Source organism: Manihot esculenta, chromosome 12 (genome assembly GCF_001659605.2).
Source record: "Manihot esculenta cultivar AM560-2 chromosome 12, M.esculenta_v8, whole genome shotgun sequence".
Lineage (NCBI taxonomy): Eukaryota > Viridiplantae > Streptophyta > Magnoliopsida > Malpighiales > Euphorbiaceae > Manihot > Manihot esculenta.
In genome coordinates, this window is record NC_035172.2 from 7,960,719 (window position 1) to 7,977,837 (window position 17,119).

The window sequence follows — 17,119 nt, forward strand, 5'->3', positions numbered from 1 at the left end:
AAGAAAAGTTTTAATTTTTATGTATGATTGTTGATCATGTATGGGATTAAATAGGTTTACAGGTTACATGTCAGGCTTGCTACGGGTTCCGGCGGTCTTAAGCCGATCTGGATCCTAACGCCGGTAGCGGTTCGATTTTCGGATCGTTACAGTTAGGAAAGTTAGAGAAAAGTAAGAGAGAAAAGAGAGGAATAATAAAAAGAGTAGAACATCAAAAGATAAAAAAAGAAATGAGTTTTAATGGGTAATTAAATAATTTTGAAACAAATATCATTAATTTAAATCATTTCTAGCAAAATTCAATTAATTTTGATCAAATTTATTTTTAATACAAAATCAATTATGGAGAATTGAAATTTTAAATTATAATTTTTACTCCATTTCAAAAAAAAAAAAAAATCTTACTAAAAATAAAAATTAAGCTAAAAGAATTTAATTCATTTAAATTCTTATGAAATCAATCAATTCAAAAAAAAAATTAAGAAATACAATTTTTTATTAACTTTTCAATTATATTCATATTAAATATATTAAATTTTATTAAATACTAAGAGAAATTTAAAGATTTTTTTAAAAAATAATATAAAATTAAATAAAATTATAATAGCTAATTTATATATTATTATAGTCTAAAAAAAGTGTATAATAATTTTAAAATAATAAATAAAAATTATAAGATGAAAAAAGTATTTATCAAACTTATTAACTGTTAATATAAAGTTAATTTTCCCCTTATTTTTAATAATAGGAGAATTATTATCATTTTTTTATTTTTTTATAAAAAATTATTAACTTGTTTATATTTTAAAATTCCACAATTAAAATATTTTTATATTTTGTAAAATTAAATTATTTAATCTTTATAATTTTAATTATACATATTACTTAATTTTTATAATTTTAAAATTTTATATTATTTAATTTTAAAATAAATTAATTATCGATTTTATTAATAGAGAAATTATAGTGTTTATTTTTTTAAAATATAATATTTTAATTAAATAATTTTTAAATAAAATTTTAGTAAATTTTCAAAATTTTAGGAACATGATAGTAATTCGAGTAAAAAAAGAAACATACTTGCTCGGACCTAGGAGAATAATAAGGGAGGGATTTGATGGGTCCTCATAGGGTCCACAATTTTGTTTGTTATCACGTGGCTTTACAGTTACAAACCCATTGTCTTTTCGAAATTCTTCCCCCCTCCATTTACTCCCGTCTCCTCAGCTGCAATACTACACTGCTCCACCGTCCGTACTGTCACCGCAAAATGAGAGATTTGCCGTTGAAATCAGAAATCGGTCTCAATGGAGGTTAGTATACGTTTCCCATTTCTCATTCTGGCTTGTTTCAACTGCCCATATTTAGCAGTTTAAACAAGAAAATTTGGTAGTTTAATGATGAATTTATACTTTCATAGTTGTGTATAATTGGAAAGTTTCTTGTTTTTTGATGTTATTTATCACTGGTACCTGTTAATTTTTTCAGATAAGTACAATCACTTTGTTTTGCTGATGAAGGATTCAAAAACTATATGTAGGGCACAGTGCTTGGATGATCCTCCTGTAAAAGTGTATGTGTACATTCTCTGATTATTAAGTCTCTGGCTTTTGTAGTAATGATAATAATTATTGATACTACTTCTGGATTACAATGAAGGTTTCACATTATTAGTATATGGTAAAACTTAAATCTTGCTAATTATATTCAAGTGTTTATTGTCTTGCCATGGATTGAGTCGTGAAATAAACATTTATTAAGAGGATGGATGAAAGAATCACTTAAAAGAAAAAAGGTAATTGGGTTATGATTCTGAGAACATGCAACAAAAGTACAGTGGCCAATTAAGAGAATTTTGCTACTTTGTCAACCTAACATGACAAATGAGCAAACACTTTAACCAGCTGAAAGTGTATCCAAATTTTTATCCATTTGATTCTTCTGCATGTAAATGTTCCAGTTTTTAAATATCATGAGAATGGAGGATTTACCAATTAGGAACACAGGCGTTTACACATTTTAGTCCCATATTTGTTTGATCAAAATTGATTTCTGTTATTAATACCAGAACTGTAAGGGATTCACCAGCTTAGAATTCTTGTTATATATATATGTAAATATTTTATTGGTTCTGATATGAACATGCTTGTTGTTTAATATTTTAAGGCCTCGACGTTGGAATTTGCATGATATTGTCTCAAGATCTTCATTAAATATTGATTGTCAACTGCCTCATTTCTTATTACGCCCTGCTGCTTTGTGTTCTCGTGATGAAAATGAGTGGAAGAGGTTTTTGTCTCATCTTCAGAAAAGAGACTCGGTAAGGAGGTTTTTTGTCATTTTCTTTTTCTCCATCCTAGTTTACCTCCTCTACAGCATTAGCATGGTTCGTCACTCTCTTTCTTAATTTTTTGATTCGTAATATAGGAACTGCATCTTCATCATCATCATCATCATCATCATCTTTGTCATTCATTTGACAACCGGGGACTGGGATGATGATTTGGAAGACAATATTAGGATTTAAGAAACACTATGAACCTTTCACATATACAAAATAAATCAACATTTTCCATGTCATTATTTAGTGGAAGTTTTAAATGCTATTATTTCTTTGTAGTTCCTTTTCTTCTATTTTTTAAACCTTAATTCATTCAATTAAAGGAGCTATCCTTGTCATTATTTATTGGAAGTTGTAAATGCTATTATTTCTTTGTGGTCCATTTTTTCTATTTTTTAAAACTTAGTTCATTCAATTAAAGAAGCACATAATCCATGCATGCAGAGAATTCAGACATAGGTCTCTATTTATTTTTTCTTGGAAGCTTATATTTTGGAAATTTCGACCTCATACTTTTTGCAGGTTGGAATTGCAAAATTTGACTTCTGTGAGTTCTATGTACTTCCTCCTGATGAAGCCTATAATTTTAGCCATGCTAGAGTTGCATACCGGCTGGATAAGTACAGTGGTCAAAAGCATTGTGAATCAGGTGCATTTTATTATTAATATGCTTTGTTTCTGTTTTTGATGCAGATGGGGTTAGCAAGTGATACAATTGACATAGTTATTCCATATTCTAGGTTTAACTAAGGATATTGTTCTTCTGTCTTTGATTGTGAAAGGACCATCTCAACTGGTTTCTGTAATTGTGCCATCTACAGTTGCAGATACCACTGAAGCATGTCTATTTAAGCGAACTAGCTTAAATCCAACTGAAATTTGTGGTAATAGCAGCACCATTTCACCTTCTCATGACGTTGAGTTTGCTGCTGGGAAAGGTGGGCATCTGCAGTCAAAGGGTGTGGGTTTCAATGAAAATAATGGTGTGCCTGATGTCAAGCTTCCACATTCAATTGGTGATAACTGTGGGAGTGTGCCGACAGATAGATGTCAGCCTTGTGCTGTGAAACAGGACAGACCGTTAGAGAAAAATTATGTGCGGGCAGATCCAAGTTACCTGCAAACTCTTGGTCAGGCACACTCTGGATGGATATTTGGTGCAATAGCTGAGCTTGTTGATAATTCTAGGGATGCAAAAGCAAGCAGGTAGGTGAATGGATCTTTTTTCTGGACCTTAAATGTTTCTGTTTATTTATGTTAAAGTTAGAATAATAGAAAAGAGAACGAAATAATAAAAGAAGATTTACATGGTTCAGCTATGACAGCTTACCTCTATACATAAAAAATCTCAAAGGCCATATCTTTATTGAGTTGGATTACCTTCTCACAATATAAAAAGGAACTTTTTTATGATCCAAGGTAGGGGAAAATAAATATTTGAAATCCAAGAGAAGTTTCAAAAAATGAAAAAATAAAATATTTAAACAAATAGATTTTTAAAGAAAAATTGTATAGAAATTATTATATTGAAATTAGAGTTTCATTACTGTCGAATATGTTAGTTCGATTGTATGGTTGTCGAATAAAATATGGGTTCACCTTGAATTCAAAAATTTTTTCCCTATCCCATAGATTTCAAATATATTTTTTTCTCTCACATTTGAATATTTTTTAAATATATATAGATTCACCCCTTGAATCTTGGAACATCGTAAATAGATTTTTTAAGAAAATTTGTATAAAATTATTATAATGAAATTATATATTTTTATTAAAAATCATATTTATACAATCTAAAAATAATTTCAAAACCATTAAACTTATCTATTTTTAATCAATAATTTTTTATGTAATTTTTTTTAAAAAAATATTTTTTTAAATATCTTTTTTAAAAATAAACCTTGCATGCAGGAATATGGGCTATGTTTGAGGGTTCTCTCGAACATGGTCCATTTATTGTGCCATGCAAGTTGGCACGTTCCACACTAACTCAGTGTCATGTGGCATGGCGGGCCAATGTTTAACAGCCATACTATTGAACATGGCAGTTCGATAATTTGACTATCGAACATGATTTAGGCTCAGCTGAAAATTTTTTTAAATATTTTTTTTTCTACTTTGGATCATAAAAAAGCTCATACAATGACTTTCTTATTTATAATGAATGACCAAGACATGTATGGTATGATACCATAAATTAAGTGATTATCTAACTATAACAGAAATATATCAAATCCACAAATTTTAGAAATATATAGATATATATTATTCTATCTATTTAGGAATACAAATCCTATATTAAATAGAAATAACTTTTCATAATACTTCTTCTTAATTGTAGCTTGAAATCTCATCAACTTTAACTCTCCCTATTGATGAGATTCTATGTAGAAGCCAAAAAACTTCCTCATATCAGCTTACAACTAGCAACTCATGAATATATTAAAAAATACTCGCACAAAGACATTCACACAAAGTACAAAAATAGAAAACAATCTTTGGAATTGCAATTCTCTTTCCAAAGGGAATACCAACAAAAAAACATCAATACAAAATCTCTCTCAAAAGGCAATACCGGTGAAGAAACATCAACACAAAACAACTCATAGAATTGAACAAACCGCACCAATCGAACACAAAGTAACTGTGAACAGTGCCCATAAACAGTACCAATGAATAGTACCTATGAATACTACTTGTGAATAGTATCATCTATGGACAGTGCCCAAACTTAAAGGAATTGAAGGCTCTGATACCATGTTAAAGTTGGAATAATAGAAGAGAGAAGAAAATAACACAAGAAGATTTACGTGGTTCAACTACGAGAGCCTATATCTACGGATGCAAAATCTCAAAGGGCTACATCTTTCTTGAATTAAATTATCTTCTCATAATATATAAACTTTCCTATTTATAGTAGAGGATCTAAGATATATATGGTATGATACCATAAATTAAGGGATTCTTCAACTGTAATAGAAATATATCAAATCTTCCTATTTTAGAAATATATAGATATATATTATTCTATTTATTTAGGAATACAAATCCTATATTAAATAGGAATAACTTTCCATAATAATTATTTCTTGTAGTAACAATGCATATTTGCTTTTATACAGGTCTAGTGTAGCATTGATTTTGCAAAAAGTTTATAAAATGCTTTGTGGTTTAGGGCTTTGACACTTGAGGGATAAGATTTTTTTTCCCTCCATTTTAGTACTTAGATTAGAGGTTTCATCTATCATCATCTTGTTTCATTTTTGTTTAATGTGGTCAAACACATATTTGAATAATATCCCTGTCTTGTGAAATGACTTGTTATATGTAACTAAATGCTTTGTCAATGATATTTGTAAGGTCTGTAAACAAAAATAAGTTTAATTTCTAAATAAAAAAAATGTGAATTTTACTAGTTTGATGGCATGTTTCACCATCAATGTAGTTAAATTTATGGATAATATGAATGTCTCATTGTTGTTTTGTAATACAACACGAGTTTGATAACGTATAATTTTAGTGATACTGACAAAAATCACGAAAGGGACAAATGAATTAAACCTCATGGTACTAAAATGGCACAAAAGAAGCCCTCCATATCTTACTTGTAGTTTGTGTTGACAGATTGGATATCTCTGTTGAAATCATCTACTCAAAAAGAGCTGGAAAAGATATTCCTATGCTGTCAGTTATAGATGATGGCCAGGGGATGACTCATCAGGACATTGTGAGAATGACATGTTTTGGGCACAAGCAACCTGATATAGATGATCCAGATCATATAGGAAGATTTGGTGTTGGATTTAAGGTAGCCTTGGTCATATTTCTGTGGGTAGCTCATATCTCTCCAATATTTTATTCGTGTATGATATGTATATGATTTTGAATTGCTTGAATTTGATTGTCCAAGCTGCAGTGTGAAATCAGCTTTAATAATTACAGTGGTTTATCATTAATATGCATCTAATATTGATTTAGATTCAATTTCTCAGACTGGAGCAATGAGGCTTGGGAGGGATGCTCTTGTTCTTACGCAGACTGCTGATTCCAGATCTATAGCCTTTCTCTCACAATCTCTAAATGAAGGAAAAGATGTATGCTGAAAATATGGATTGATTTTGTTTGTCTGCTATTTCTTCTAACATGCTTTAGTTTTTCTTATCATCTTAATTGTGTTGATTCTGCAGAATCTAGAGATTCCAATTGTAAGCTACTGCAGAAAAGGACAATTTATGGAAGTAGATAGAAATGTCCAGTCTAAAGCTTTAGCAAAGTACAATTTGAAAACTATTAAGGAATTTTCACCATTTGATAAGTATTTGATTGGTGAAAAAGCAGGCTTGTTCCATGGAAAATGCACAGGAACACAAATATACATATGGAACTTAGATAAGTGGGGCTCAAATTATTGTCTGGACTGGACTGATGGACTGACTGGTGGGAGCTCCTTTCACCAAGGCGACATACTCATCCGTTCTAGAAGGGTTAGATCTCGTCCTGGCCAGATGAGTCAAAAGGTTGTTCCTCCTTCTCTCTCAATTCATATCTAAGATAAGCAGAAAGAAGCTAGGACTTAAGAGGAAAGTTATTCACTAGTTATAGTTACACTAAGAAACCATGAACACAATTATTATCAACAAATTATCCATGTATGTTACTATTCAACAGTTAACAGCATAAATATGCCATAAATTTTTTGTGCAACAGAATGTTTGGTAGCCTCTATTTATACAGTGGCGACACTTCATGTACTTGTTTAAAAATAACAATTTGCAGCCTATGCTAATAGTAGAAATAAAATTGTTAATATTACTTAGTAAAATCTGAAAATGCGAAATAGCGTTTGTAACATATTGAATTTATCATTTTCAAAAGTACACACTACGTAATGGATCACTGGAAACAAATTATCTTCATATTGTGTTTTACATTATGATTGATTATTTATTATGTGATTATGATATTGTAATAATTAAGTTTTGAAGAGCTAAACTATTCATTTCTTTGCACTTTTGGCAGCACAGTGTTGATTGGGTTGATTATATGTTCTATCTTCTTGATTTTGTATTTACTTCGAGAATTGAATCTGTAAATTAATAGGTAGAATTTTTCTTATTTAAGCCTATACCTTAGTTTTATACATTGATTTAACCTCGTACCAAAATGTTCTCCTAGGCTCTTATTTATTTTTGAAAGTATTTAAATAAAACTTCTTTGTGTATTTATCTATGCGTGTAAATACACCTACTTGATAAAGAAGGTTTCTTTTTAGCTTATCTTGTATATATCTCAAGCAAATTTTTACTTTTTATCTTTTTCTAACTTTTGAAGTAATACTTCTATTTGGATTTATCCATATCTGTACATGCAATAATTTTAATTTGCTCAAAAGTTGTCTACTTCTACATATATGGCAACAACAACAACAATTATATCTTAATTCCAAACTAGTTGGGGTTAGATATATGGATTTATTCTTTGCCATTTAGCTGTATTAGACACTGATTCCGTATTAATGTAGAAAACTTGTAAATCTTTTGATGGCACTTCCCTTCACATCATCTTAGGCTCTCCCCTATCTCCTCATTTTCTTGTACTAACTTATTACACTTCCATACTAGGGCATTTGATGCTCTACTTTAGACATTACTAAACTATCTATAGACATTATTAAACTATCTTAATGGACCTTCTTTAATTTTATTTCCAATATGCACAAACGTAGTTGTTAAAGGCATGCGAGGCTCAAAGGTCAGCGTCTTGACACTCCCCAAGCGGGTTATGATTCAAAGGCGCACCCAGGCGAGCCAAGGTGCACTCAGGTGGTGCGCCTTGGCAATCTAGACGCCCTATTCAGAGGTGACTGGCTTTTTTTCCCACTCCAAACAGGTACAAGTGCTCCCAGTAAAGGAAAGAAGAAGGAGAAGAAGAAAGATTAAGGTGAAGCAGACGTGGAGAAGAAGAAAGAGGAAGGAGAAGAAGAAAGATTAAGGAGAAGCAGACGTGGAGAAGAAGAAAGAGGAAGGAGAAGCAGACATGGAGAACAAAGGAGGAGGAGGAGAAAGAACATATGTTTACCTTTGTTTGCTCCTAGAGATCAATTGCTTTTTATTCTTCTTCTTCCACTCCTTTATTTCTTTATTTTTTATTTTGGATTCTCCTCCTCCTCCTCCTCCTCCTCTCTTTCTTTATACTTTTAGATTCTTCTTCTGGATTCTCTAATCTCTTTTTACTATGCTGTTATGCTGTCCAATTTCACTTGATAAGATCTCAAATCCTCATTCATGTTTTTATTTCATACTTTTCTTTAATATTAAAAATTAAGTATAATTTTTTTAATATGATAAAAAATTTTAGGTATTTTGAATTACTTTTATAATAAAAAAATTCCTTGTTGATGCCATAAATTACATACTATTATACAATATTAAATTATATAATTTCTTGCTGCCATAAATTAATCATTATATTATTTATAAATATTAAAGATAAATCACAAGTGAAAAATTAATTTCTAATTATAAGTTTTATCATATCATCAAAGTTGAAAATTCTATAATTATGAAAGTAGATAAACTTATCTTGTATTTCTTTTATTTTAATAACTATTTATATTTATTTATTTATTATTTTTGCACCTTGCATCGCTCAGGTGTGCACCTGCTGCCTGCACCTTGCACCTGGGCTCCAGGACCCTTTGCCTTGAGCCTGTAACAACTCACTCTCTTATTTCAATTTGACCACTTTGCAGTATTTCAGTTAATTTGAGCACTTGGTAGCTTCTCTGTTAATAATTTTCACTTGCCAAGTCTCTCACTAGAGCTTTCTACTTCAAAGTTTATAAATATATTTATACAATATATATTATTTATTTCCATTCCTACATCTGGTTCCATTATGTTCCCCATAAAAATGAAAATGTCTGTTAAATAACAGAACACTCATCCCTCCATCTCCCTTAACTAATCAATTTTGATCAATAGCAGTTTCAACAAGAATGAGATGTGATCTGCACACTTTATGGTTGACAATTTGTTATGATGTGGGCAATACATTTGTGCCTATGATTGCTGCATCTTAGATGAAACCAATATACAAACGAAAATTGATTACTTTATTTCTCAATCCAAATATGTTATTTTGCATCAATTCAAATACAAAGTAAATATTATGCAAAATATCATGTAGCTACTGTTCTGAAATTTCTTACTTGTGTCACTTTCTTTTCTATGGCACTATTGAGCCCCCTGTATTATCCTTACTACCCCCTTGAAATGTCCCATTTTATAATTTTATTCTCCACTTCATCAGCCTTGAAATTCATTTGCATATCCGTGTTGGGACTTGGGATAACTAATCCACGTCAAATTAGTTTATTTTTTGTAATATCTAGTTCACCGTGTTTCTCTGTTGTTTCCAGGTGCTCTTAGACTACTCTCTTAGATCTTATCTAGAAGTCATCTTTTTAGTCCCACGGATGAGGATGTATGTTCAAGGTTCTCTGGTAATTGCTTGCTTTTCAGTTCTATTTGTGGGAAGTGGTGTTATTTATCGTTGCTTTAATTTTTTAATATTTAGCATGAGCTCTTCCACAGGTTAAAAGTCGGCCATTGGCAAATTCCTTGAGTAATACTTATCAAGCATCTGCTGTTATCATGGGGAAACATGTTCAAGTAACCCTTGGTCGCAGTCAATTAGAGTGGGAGCAGGCAAATTGTGGAATGTTTTTGTATTGGCATGGTCGCTTAATTGAGGTCAGATTTTGCTTCATGATATGATTTTACCTGGGTTTGGTACCGTTTTAATGAGTAGTTTTCAGTATCATTTTATGTTTATCACCTTTAATAATATTTCAATCATTTCAAAATTGATTTATGGTTCATGGTTGTTTCAATTATTCTTCAGTGCATTTGTTCCTAATAATCTTCTCCAATGAAGGGTTCTGCGCGTGTTTATTAGTTTGCTAGAATTTTTAAATATATTAGACTTGAAGTCTATTATCAGATCAATGTAATAGTGTGTGAATTTTGCTCAATTCTTGGCCAGTTCTTTAAATCAATGACATCCTTGTCTTTATGTGAGCTAAATGTCTTCTTTTCGAGGGACAGGGAGTCTCCCTTCTTCAAACCATCTCAAATGACCCTCTCTATATTTAAATTAAAACGAATGCTACTTTCACCTTCTCGAAAAGAAGATTAACTAAATGGGATGTATGATTGATAGCTGCAAGAGGACCAAATAAGAAGTGGATCACAATGATAAAGAAAGCTTGCCTTAAAACTGACAAGAATGGTAAAAAAGGATTTGTACTGCAGAGTAGAGTAACTTCTTAAAACCCCCTTAAGATTTGGCCTTGCACATGTATCTATCCCTGGGCTCTACGCTTTAGCCTTGCTATATTAGGTATCAGTTTTTAAAATTACACTTGGGTTCTTGAGTATATGAGTTTGATATTAATGATTTGTTCATTGCTATATTATGAGATCAAAAAGCACTTGATCCTTCAAAACTAAAAAACTAGTTTGTCTTTATTGTTATTCTACATCCAAAGTTCCTACAATGAACTATAGTATTTGAGTTGGATGGTACGAATATGAAGCTTTAGTTTGGTATTTAATTAAATGCCACATGTTCCAATGCCATGAAATCAAATTTACTGAGTGAGGACACATGAATATGGAATAGAATGCATATAGGAAATTATGCTATATTATCAAATGTTTTATATTAGTTCATAATGTATAGGATTATAGTTGCCTTTTCTTCTCCTCTACGAAGGTTGATTCTTTTTCTGTCATAATGTTCAAATGCTCTTGTGCTCCCCTTACTCATGTTCCATCAGATCACATTGAATCTCTAATTTAATGCTCATTTTTTCTTCTTTTATTTTAGGCTTACAAAAGAGTTGGTGGCATGACATATAATGGTGAAGTGGGACGAGGTGTGATTGGTGTTATAGATGTTACTGAACTAATGGTAGGCAAGTCTTTTCTAAATAGGTGTTTGGCTGTTTTATTTCTGCTGATGCTGTCATGCATTAAAGATTTGAAAGAGTTCTTACATGCTTGCAAGGAGATCTCTTTACAAGCGTAGTTGTTAATGATGCACTTGAGTCACAATGCCCCTGTATTTCAATCAATGAAATACTGCATTGATCACTAATGCAGGGACCTTTATGAGGAGTGCATACACTATTTTATTCTCTTGCTATTCTCTGTCTCTCTCTCTTTATGTAATGTTATTTCATCCACAAATATCCACTATTGATCATGGTTTCAAATTGCGGTCGTGGCTGCATGTAATGGAAATAGGCCTGTAACGGTCATAACGTAATGGTAACGGTCTGTTGCGGCGCAAATTTTTTGGAAAAATTTGTAAAGTTCTTGAAATTAAAATATATTGAAAAATATAATGAAAATTATGTTATACAACTTAATAATAAGTACAAATATATCAAATAAACATAAAATACATAAATTTTAAACATTATATATAGTAACTTACCTCAATTAATACTACCAGAATGATCGTTTAGGGTAGGCTTTTTAGTAGAAATTTAAGTATATAAGCTGCTATAAAAAAATTTAAGAGAAATATGGCAGTTTTTGGCTTAAAAAGTTGAAATGGAGGCTGAAAATAAGTATGGAAGAACGCTGGAGCCTAGAGCTGGAGTTTGGACTCTGGAGAAGGGGAGAGAGTGCTGGATGGAGGACTGCTTGGCTTGCTAGTTGTGGCGAAGACACAAAGTAGTAAAGTGTAAAGAAAGACAAAAGGTCAAAGAGAAGAAGTAGAGAAATCAGTTTTTTTCCCCTTCAATAATGCATACAAAGGCTGGTGCTATACTACTGGTAAGGAAAGTAGCGGCCGTTATGGCCATTACATCACAGTCGATAACGGCCATTACCTTTGCGTAACGGCTATAACGGCAACAAAATTTTCCTGCCGTTATTTACATGCCTTAACGGCCATGACAGGCTCGAAAACCTATAAATAACGTAATGGCCGTTTTTTAAAACCATGCTATTGATTTAATTATGTGAGTGACCTTATCATGATACACCAAATCTAATTAAAACAATAAAAAGAAACAGAAAGACATCCATGTTGCTAGACATTAGACATGGGCAACCTTCAGCAAGAGGGGAAAGAAAACAATGTTGCCTATTCTATTACTTTGATCACTTCACTCCAACAAAACTTGATTGTGCAGGACCCTCTATACACACATGCAAGCATGCACGCACACTTTCTCTGCTTTTCTAAGTGCCTTGTAGATTCCATCTCATTTCTAGATGCTTTGTTCTTGTGATTATTACTTTAAGATTCTTTTGTTGCTTAATTTACTTGACAAGAGGCAATATACACCGAGGGAAAAGATAGGGGTTAGATCAACAAATATGAAATGTTTGCTGTCATGTTAGATTGTTAATTTTGCTTTGTTAATTCTACAATGTTTATTGTTGATTTCATTGTGTTTAATCACTAATTGTGCTGTGTTTATTGGAATAATCTATATTTACTTGGTTTAGTCAAAGCATATTTGGAATATGGAAAAGATAGTATTTTTGCGTATATATATTCTAGGGGGAAGGGGGTGTCATATGTGTGATTGAGCACTTGCTGATTTCTTTTTCTCGGAATGGATACAAAACTATTTTATTGCAATTGAACCCATTTAATAAAATAATAAGTCCAAAAATTATTGCTATGTTATTCTTTTAAAATGTTTTACTTTTTAATACATGTTTGAAAAATTTAACTGGTTTGTAAAAATAAATATAAAAAAGGCCCTCTTCCTTTTCATTATGAAAAATTAACCTGATCTCCTCAGGCACCCTCTTGACCATCGCACATTAGCTATCAACCCCTCTTCACCGTTCCCACTTTCTTGTAATAGATGCACTCTTGCAATGACCCTCTTACCACCAATCATGGAGCTGAAGGTAGCCCACTTAATCAGATAGTTAAACTCATATTCAACAGTTCTTTAGTTGTTTATGTAGTTTACATATATAGATTTAGGGTAGAGCTCTGGTTTCATATGGAATAAGAATGAAATTGGCTGAATTTTAGTTTCCTTCTGGTTTCAATGAAAGGATAGAAAAATAATTTGGGAACAAAATAATAAAGGGGGACTAAAGCTTTGATGCTAAAGTTGGTGTTTTGGTGATTGTAGTTGAGAGTGACGATGGAAGATACATGTGTTGGAGGCTTGGAGCTATATCTCTAGTTATGGGACTTGGGATTTGGGAATGTTGGAAATCTGATGGAAAGGAGAGGATGAGAAAGAAAAAGAGAAACTGTGGACAGGAATTTTTTTTTTTTTAGTTTATTCCATTTTATTTTTATTAATTATTTTTCTTTTTTTATGACATTTTATTATTTACATTTTACTCAAAATCTTTTAGAAGATTTACTAAAACGTTTCAATTATTAACATACTCAACAACATAAATGTTATTTTCAAGATGACTCAATTGATCAAAACAGAAAACCTTTTTGTAATGCTGAATATAATGAAACATGAAGGGCCAGATTGCATTTTTTTACTACAGTACAAGGCTTTATATTTGAGTTTCAAAAACATTGACACTAGAATTTTAAATGTTTGCTATTAATACAAGTAAATTTTGGTTTCATTTCTATTGCGCCTGACATTTCATATTGTGTGTGTGGCAGTGGAACCTTTTGCACCTTTAGTAATGATAAGAAAAATGTTCAGTCGCAGCCCAGAAGAAAGGCCCAAAAGAGGCGACAGCATCTGGAAACTATATTCTGGAATATTCAAGATCAGAATTCTGTTCTGCAGCAGAAACTTTTGTTAAGGGAATGGCGATGTGTTGCATGAGTAGACTGAATCTTTAAAATGGGAAGGAAGGGGTGGGAGAGGATATGTTAATTTCTTTGATTTAGAATGCTAGCTTAGAGCATGGCATGGGGGAAGGGCATTTATAGTGCTGGGAGAATGATTGTGGGATATTCTCCATCATCAGATATTTCATTCCTTCCCTTTTTAATCCATTTCCTTGAATGAATTAACAGAAGTATTTGGTTCCATTGTTCTGGGCTTTTCTGCCGGCTCCACCTTGGGCTTTTCTATCATTTTCTCTCTTTCTTCTCTATTTAATTCTCTAGATTCCTTACTTGACCAATTAACTTTCTTCAGAGGGCTGCTTTTACTCTCACTCTTATTTTGCTCCATTGAAAATTTAGGGATTTCCAGCACTCATTTAGATTCTATTATTAGGCTTACCATTTACCGTAAGGTGAACTCAACTCTAAGTACTTTTCTTTTATCAATGTGATGAAATTTCTAAGCAAGACAGAAGCACTTCGTATCACTAAAATATCACTTAGGTAACTTTGCAACTCGGTGTTGCATGGACAAAGCTTCAGAGTTCATGCTAGGAAAATTTCTTTTGTTTGTAAATACAAAGAAAGAAATATACCGGTGCAGTTGGTACATGAATAGCTGTTAGTCAAGTTTTTCTTTTTGAGCATTTACAACCTAACTTGCACTTTCTATATATTGTGAACTGATACAATTTGATGCCCCCTTCTTTTCCTTCAAAGAATGAAGGTAATGGTCATGTTTGGGTGCATAGTAACAAACAAGGTTTTCTGGATTGTGAATCATATGCTCTACTGGAGGAGTGGCTGGGGAAGGAAGCAGATGAATACTGGGATAAGAATTATGACACAGTGCTGCTGGTAAGACAACATTTTACTAATTTCTGAGAAAATTTTTATTCATTATTTATTTTTTGACTTGTCGATTTTGCATTGTTCATTTCAAGTGAACGTTTTCCTTTTTCTTAGAAGTTGCTTTAGGTTAACAACCATGGAGGCACGGAGCAACCGAAGAAAACCTTCATGCATTTGAAATGACAACCACCTATATGGAAACAATGAATTATAACTTGACAAGAAATAAAATTTTAGTGTTTCTTCCTTTTCAGCAATGACTATAGGTGCCAGATGTTCTAAGAATAAGAGAAGGATGTATTTAAGTTTAATACAATGCTCCTTGCTTAATCAACTGCCTCAATTAAGTTACATCATTCTTTTTATTTTACAAATCTTCTGAGTTTTTTCTTTCTTTTTTTTGGATTTTTTTTTCAATTAAGGATATATTGAGATGGTTTCTACTGTTCCAGAAAAAAGGTGGCTACCTGCACAAGCCTGACCATGAATGGGTTCAGTGTGATAAGTGTAGAAAGTGGAGGATGTTGAGTTCTGGATTTGACAGCAAGAATTTACCTACGGAATGGTATTCGTCTAATATGTTGATTAGCTTTCCCTCGTATGATATGGTATTATATATCACGTGCTCATACTGGAAAAGTAATTTTAAAAATAAGTGTAATGGGAGTTGTCATTGTCCAACTTTAATAATATATTCTGTACAGTGTAGAGCACCTTGGTCCATTATAGTGTGGGTATGTCTAGTTTGCTTATATTAAAAGTTGGGATGGGCTTGTTCAACGTTTTGCTGAACTTTGCTGGAGTATTCATTAATTTAGCTGCAAGGTGTGCTTCCACATGTTAAGCTCCTGCAAGGCCCTTCTTGTTATGTTATCCTTCACTAACTGGAATCTGTATATTAGAAGTTCTATGTTATGAGAAAGAATGCCTGCATATATTTTCAGATTATATTCCTTACTATATATATGTGCAAGCATTGTTTATTTTACACTTTATCTTCTCAGGTTCTGTTACATGGAACCTTTCAAGGGATCATGTGAAATCCCTGAGCAAAAGGTTGAAAGTGGCGTGATTACAGTTTCTGCAAAACGGTCTGGATATGGCAGCAGAGATGTTGAAGGTGATGCAACAATTACACCTGAAGGTAATCGATCCATCAGAGTTACCTTTAGCCCTTGCACTGTGTACGTAGCTAGATAATTAATTTGTATTTTTCTTGGCTTTGAATGGAGTTCGAACTCGAATTTAAGAGATGACTCCAGTACTAATGAGCTAAAACCCATTGGTATTAGAATGGTATTTTTAACTTTGAGTACAGTTCTAGATTTGTTAGTTGATGAACGGGTATGGTCATTTCTGATTCAAATATCTTAAACCTTGATGATCAGAATTTCTTTCCATTTTTGTTTTTGTTCATTTCGCTTGTAGGTGATATTGATGAAAATTTTGACGGAACCCAGAAGAACGACAGGAAAGGTTTAAAGCGGAACCGAAAAGGCCTTTCCAGGTCTTGTAAGAAGGTTGTATCATAGCATAGTTTTCTCGGGTATGAAGTTGTGAATATTTACTTGGATATTAGGCTTTTTGGACTTGCTGCCTTAGAGCATTTGTATATAACCAGAATACCCATTTGTATATATAACCAGAATATTTGGGTAGTTGATGAAATATGATGTGGAATGTGTAAATTTGGAAAATGGTGTATTTGTTGCATCACCTGCTAAGCTTCTTCTCTATATTTACTTAGGAGTGAGAGATGTCATTTGGACGCCTAACAAATGAATTTGCTTGAGACTTGTGGGTGTTCTAGCATGTGTGTGTTCATTGAAAATAAATTGGCCAATTTACTATTTGGTTTCTAGATTTTATCATTAATAACACTTAAGAGTTTTCATAATTTTGAAAATTAAATTTGTTTTCATCAAAATTAACTTAATTAGATAATGTGAAGTTACATTATTTTCTATACACATAAATATTTATATTAGTTTTATATTTTATAAAATTTTTACTTATTTATATTGTAATTTTTCTTTTTATGAACATAATGTACTGTTTCAAATTAAATTACAA

The 17,119-nt window shown here is 31.9% G+C and overlaps 1 protein-coding gene across 8 annotated transcripts; it reads left to right on the forward strand.

The window, feature by feature from the left end:
* Positions 1-1,157: 1,157 nt before the first annotated feature.
* LOC110627437 (ATPase MORC2B) lies at positions 1,158-16,743 on the forward strand. Of its 8 annotated transcripts, none has more exons than XM_021773738.2 (15): positions 1,158-1,313; positions 1,489-1,573; positions 2,167-2,320; positions 2,864-2,990; positions 3,082-3,547; positions 5,966-6,149; positions 6,334-6,435; positions 6,529-6,858; positions 9,762-9,845; positions 9,937-10,095; positions 11,234-11,317; positions 14,915-15,052; positions 15,469-15,611; positions 16,051-16,190; positions 16,475-16,743. In XM_021773738.2, exons 1-15 carry the CDS (start codon positions 1,271-1,273, stop codon positions 16,576-16,578), a joined length of 2,343 nt encoding a protein of 780 aa, XP_021629430.1. In that variant the 5' UTR covers positions 1,158-1,270; the 3' UTR covers positions 16,579-16,743. The 8 variants fall into 8 exon arrangements, with proteins under 8 accessions (XP_021629430.1, XP_021629431.1, XP_021629432.1 ...); XM_021773739.2 differs by having other exon boundaries at positions 15,499-15,611; XM_021773740.2 differs by having other exon boundaries at positions 3,124-3,547.
* The last annotated feature ends 376 nt before the right edge of the window (positions 16,744-17,119 follow it).

What these genes read in the sequence shown, in the direction of transcription:
- LOC110627437 (XM_021773738.2), top strand. Translation starts at nt 1,271, where the DNA reads ATGAGAGATTTGCCGTTGAAATCAGAAATCGGTCTCAATGGAG. An exon ending in TCAAAAGCATTGTGAATCAG is followed by an intron (nt 2,991 to 3,081) that starts GTGCATTTTATT and finishes TCCATATTCTAG; the next exon opens with GTTTAACTAAGGATATTGTT. An exon ending in GGCATGGTCGCTTAATTGAG is followed by an intron (nt 10,096 to 11,233) that starts GTCAGATTTTGC and finishes CTTTTATTTTAG; the next exon opens with GCTTACAAAAGAGTTGGTGG.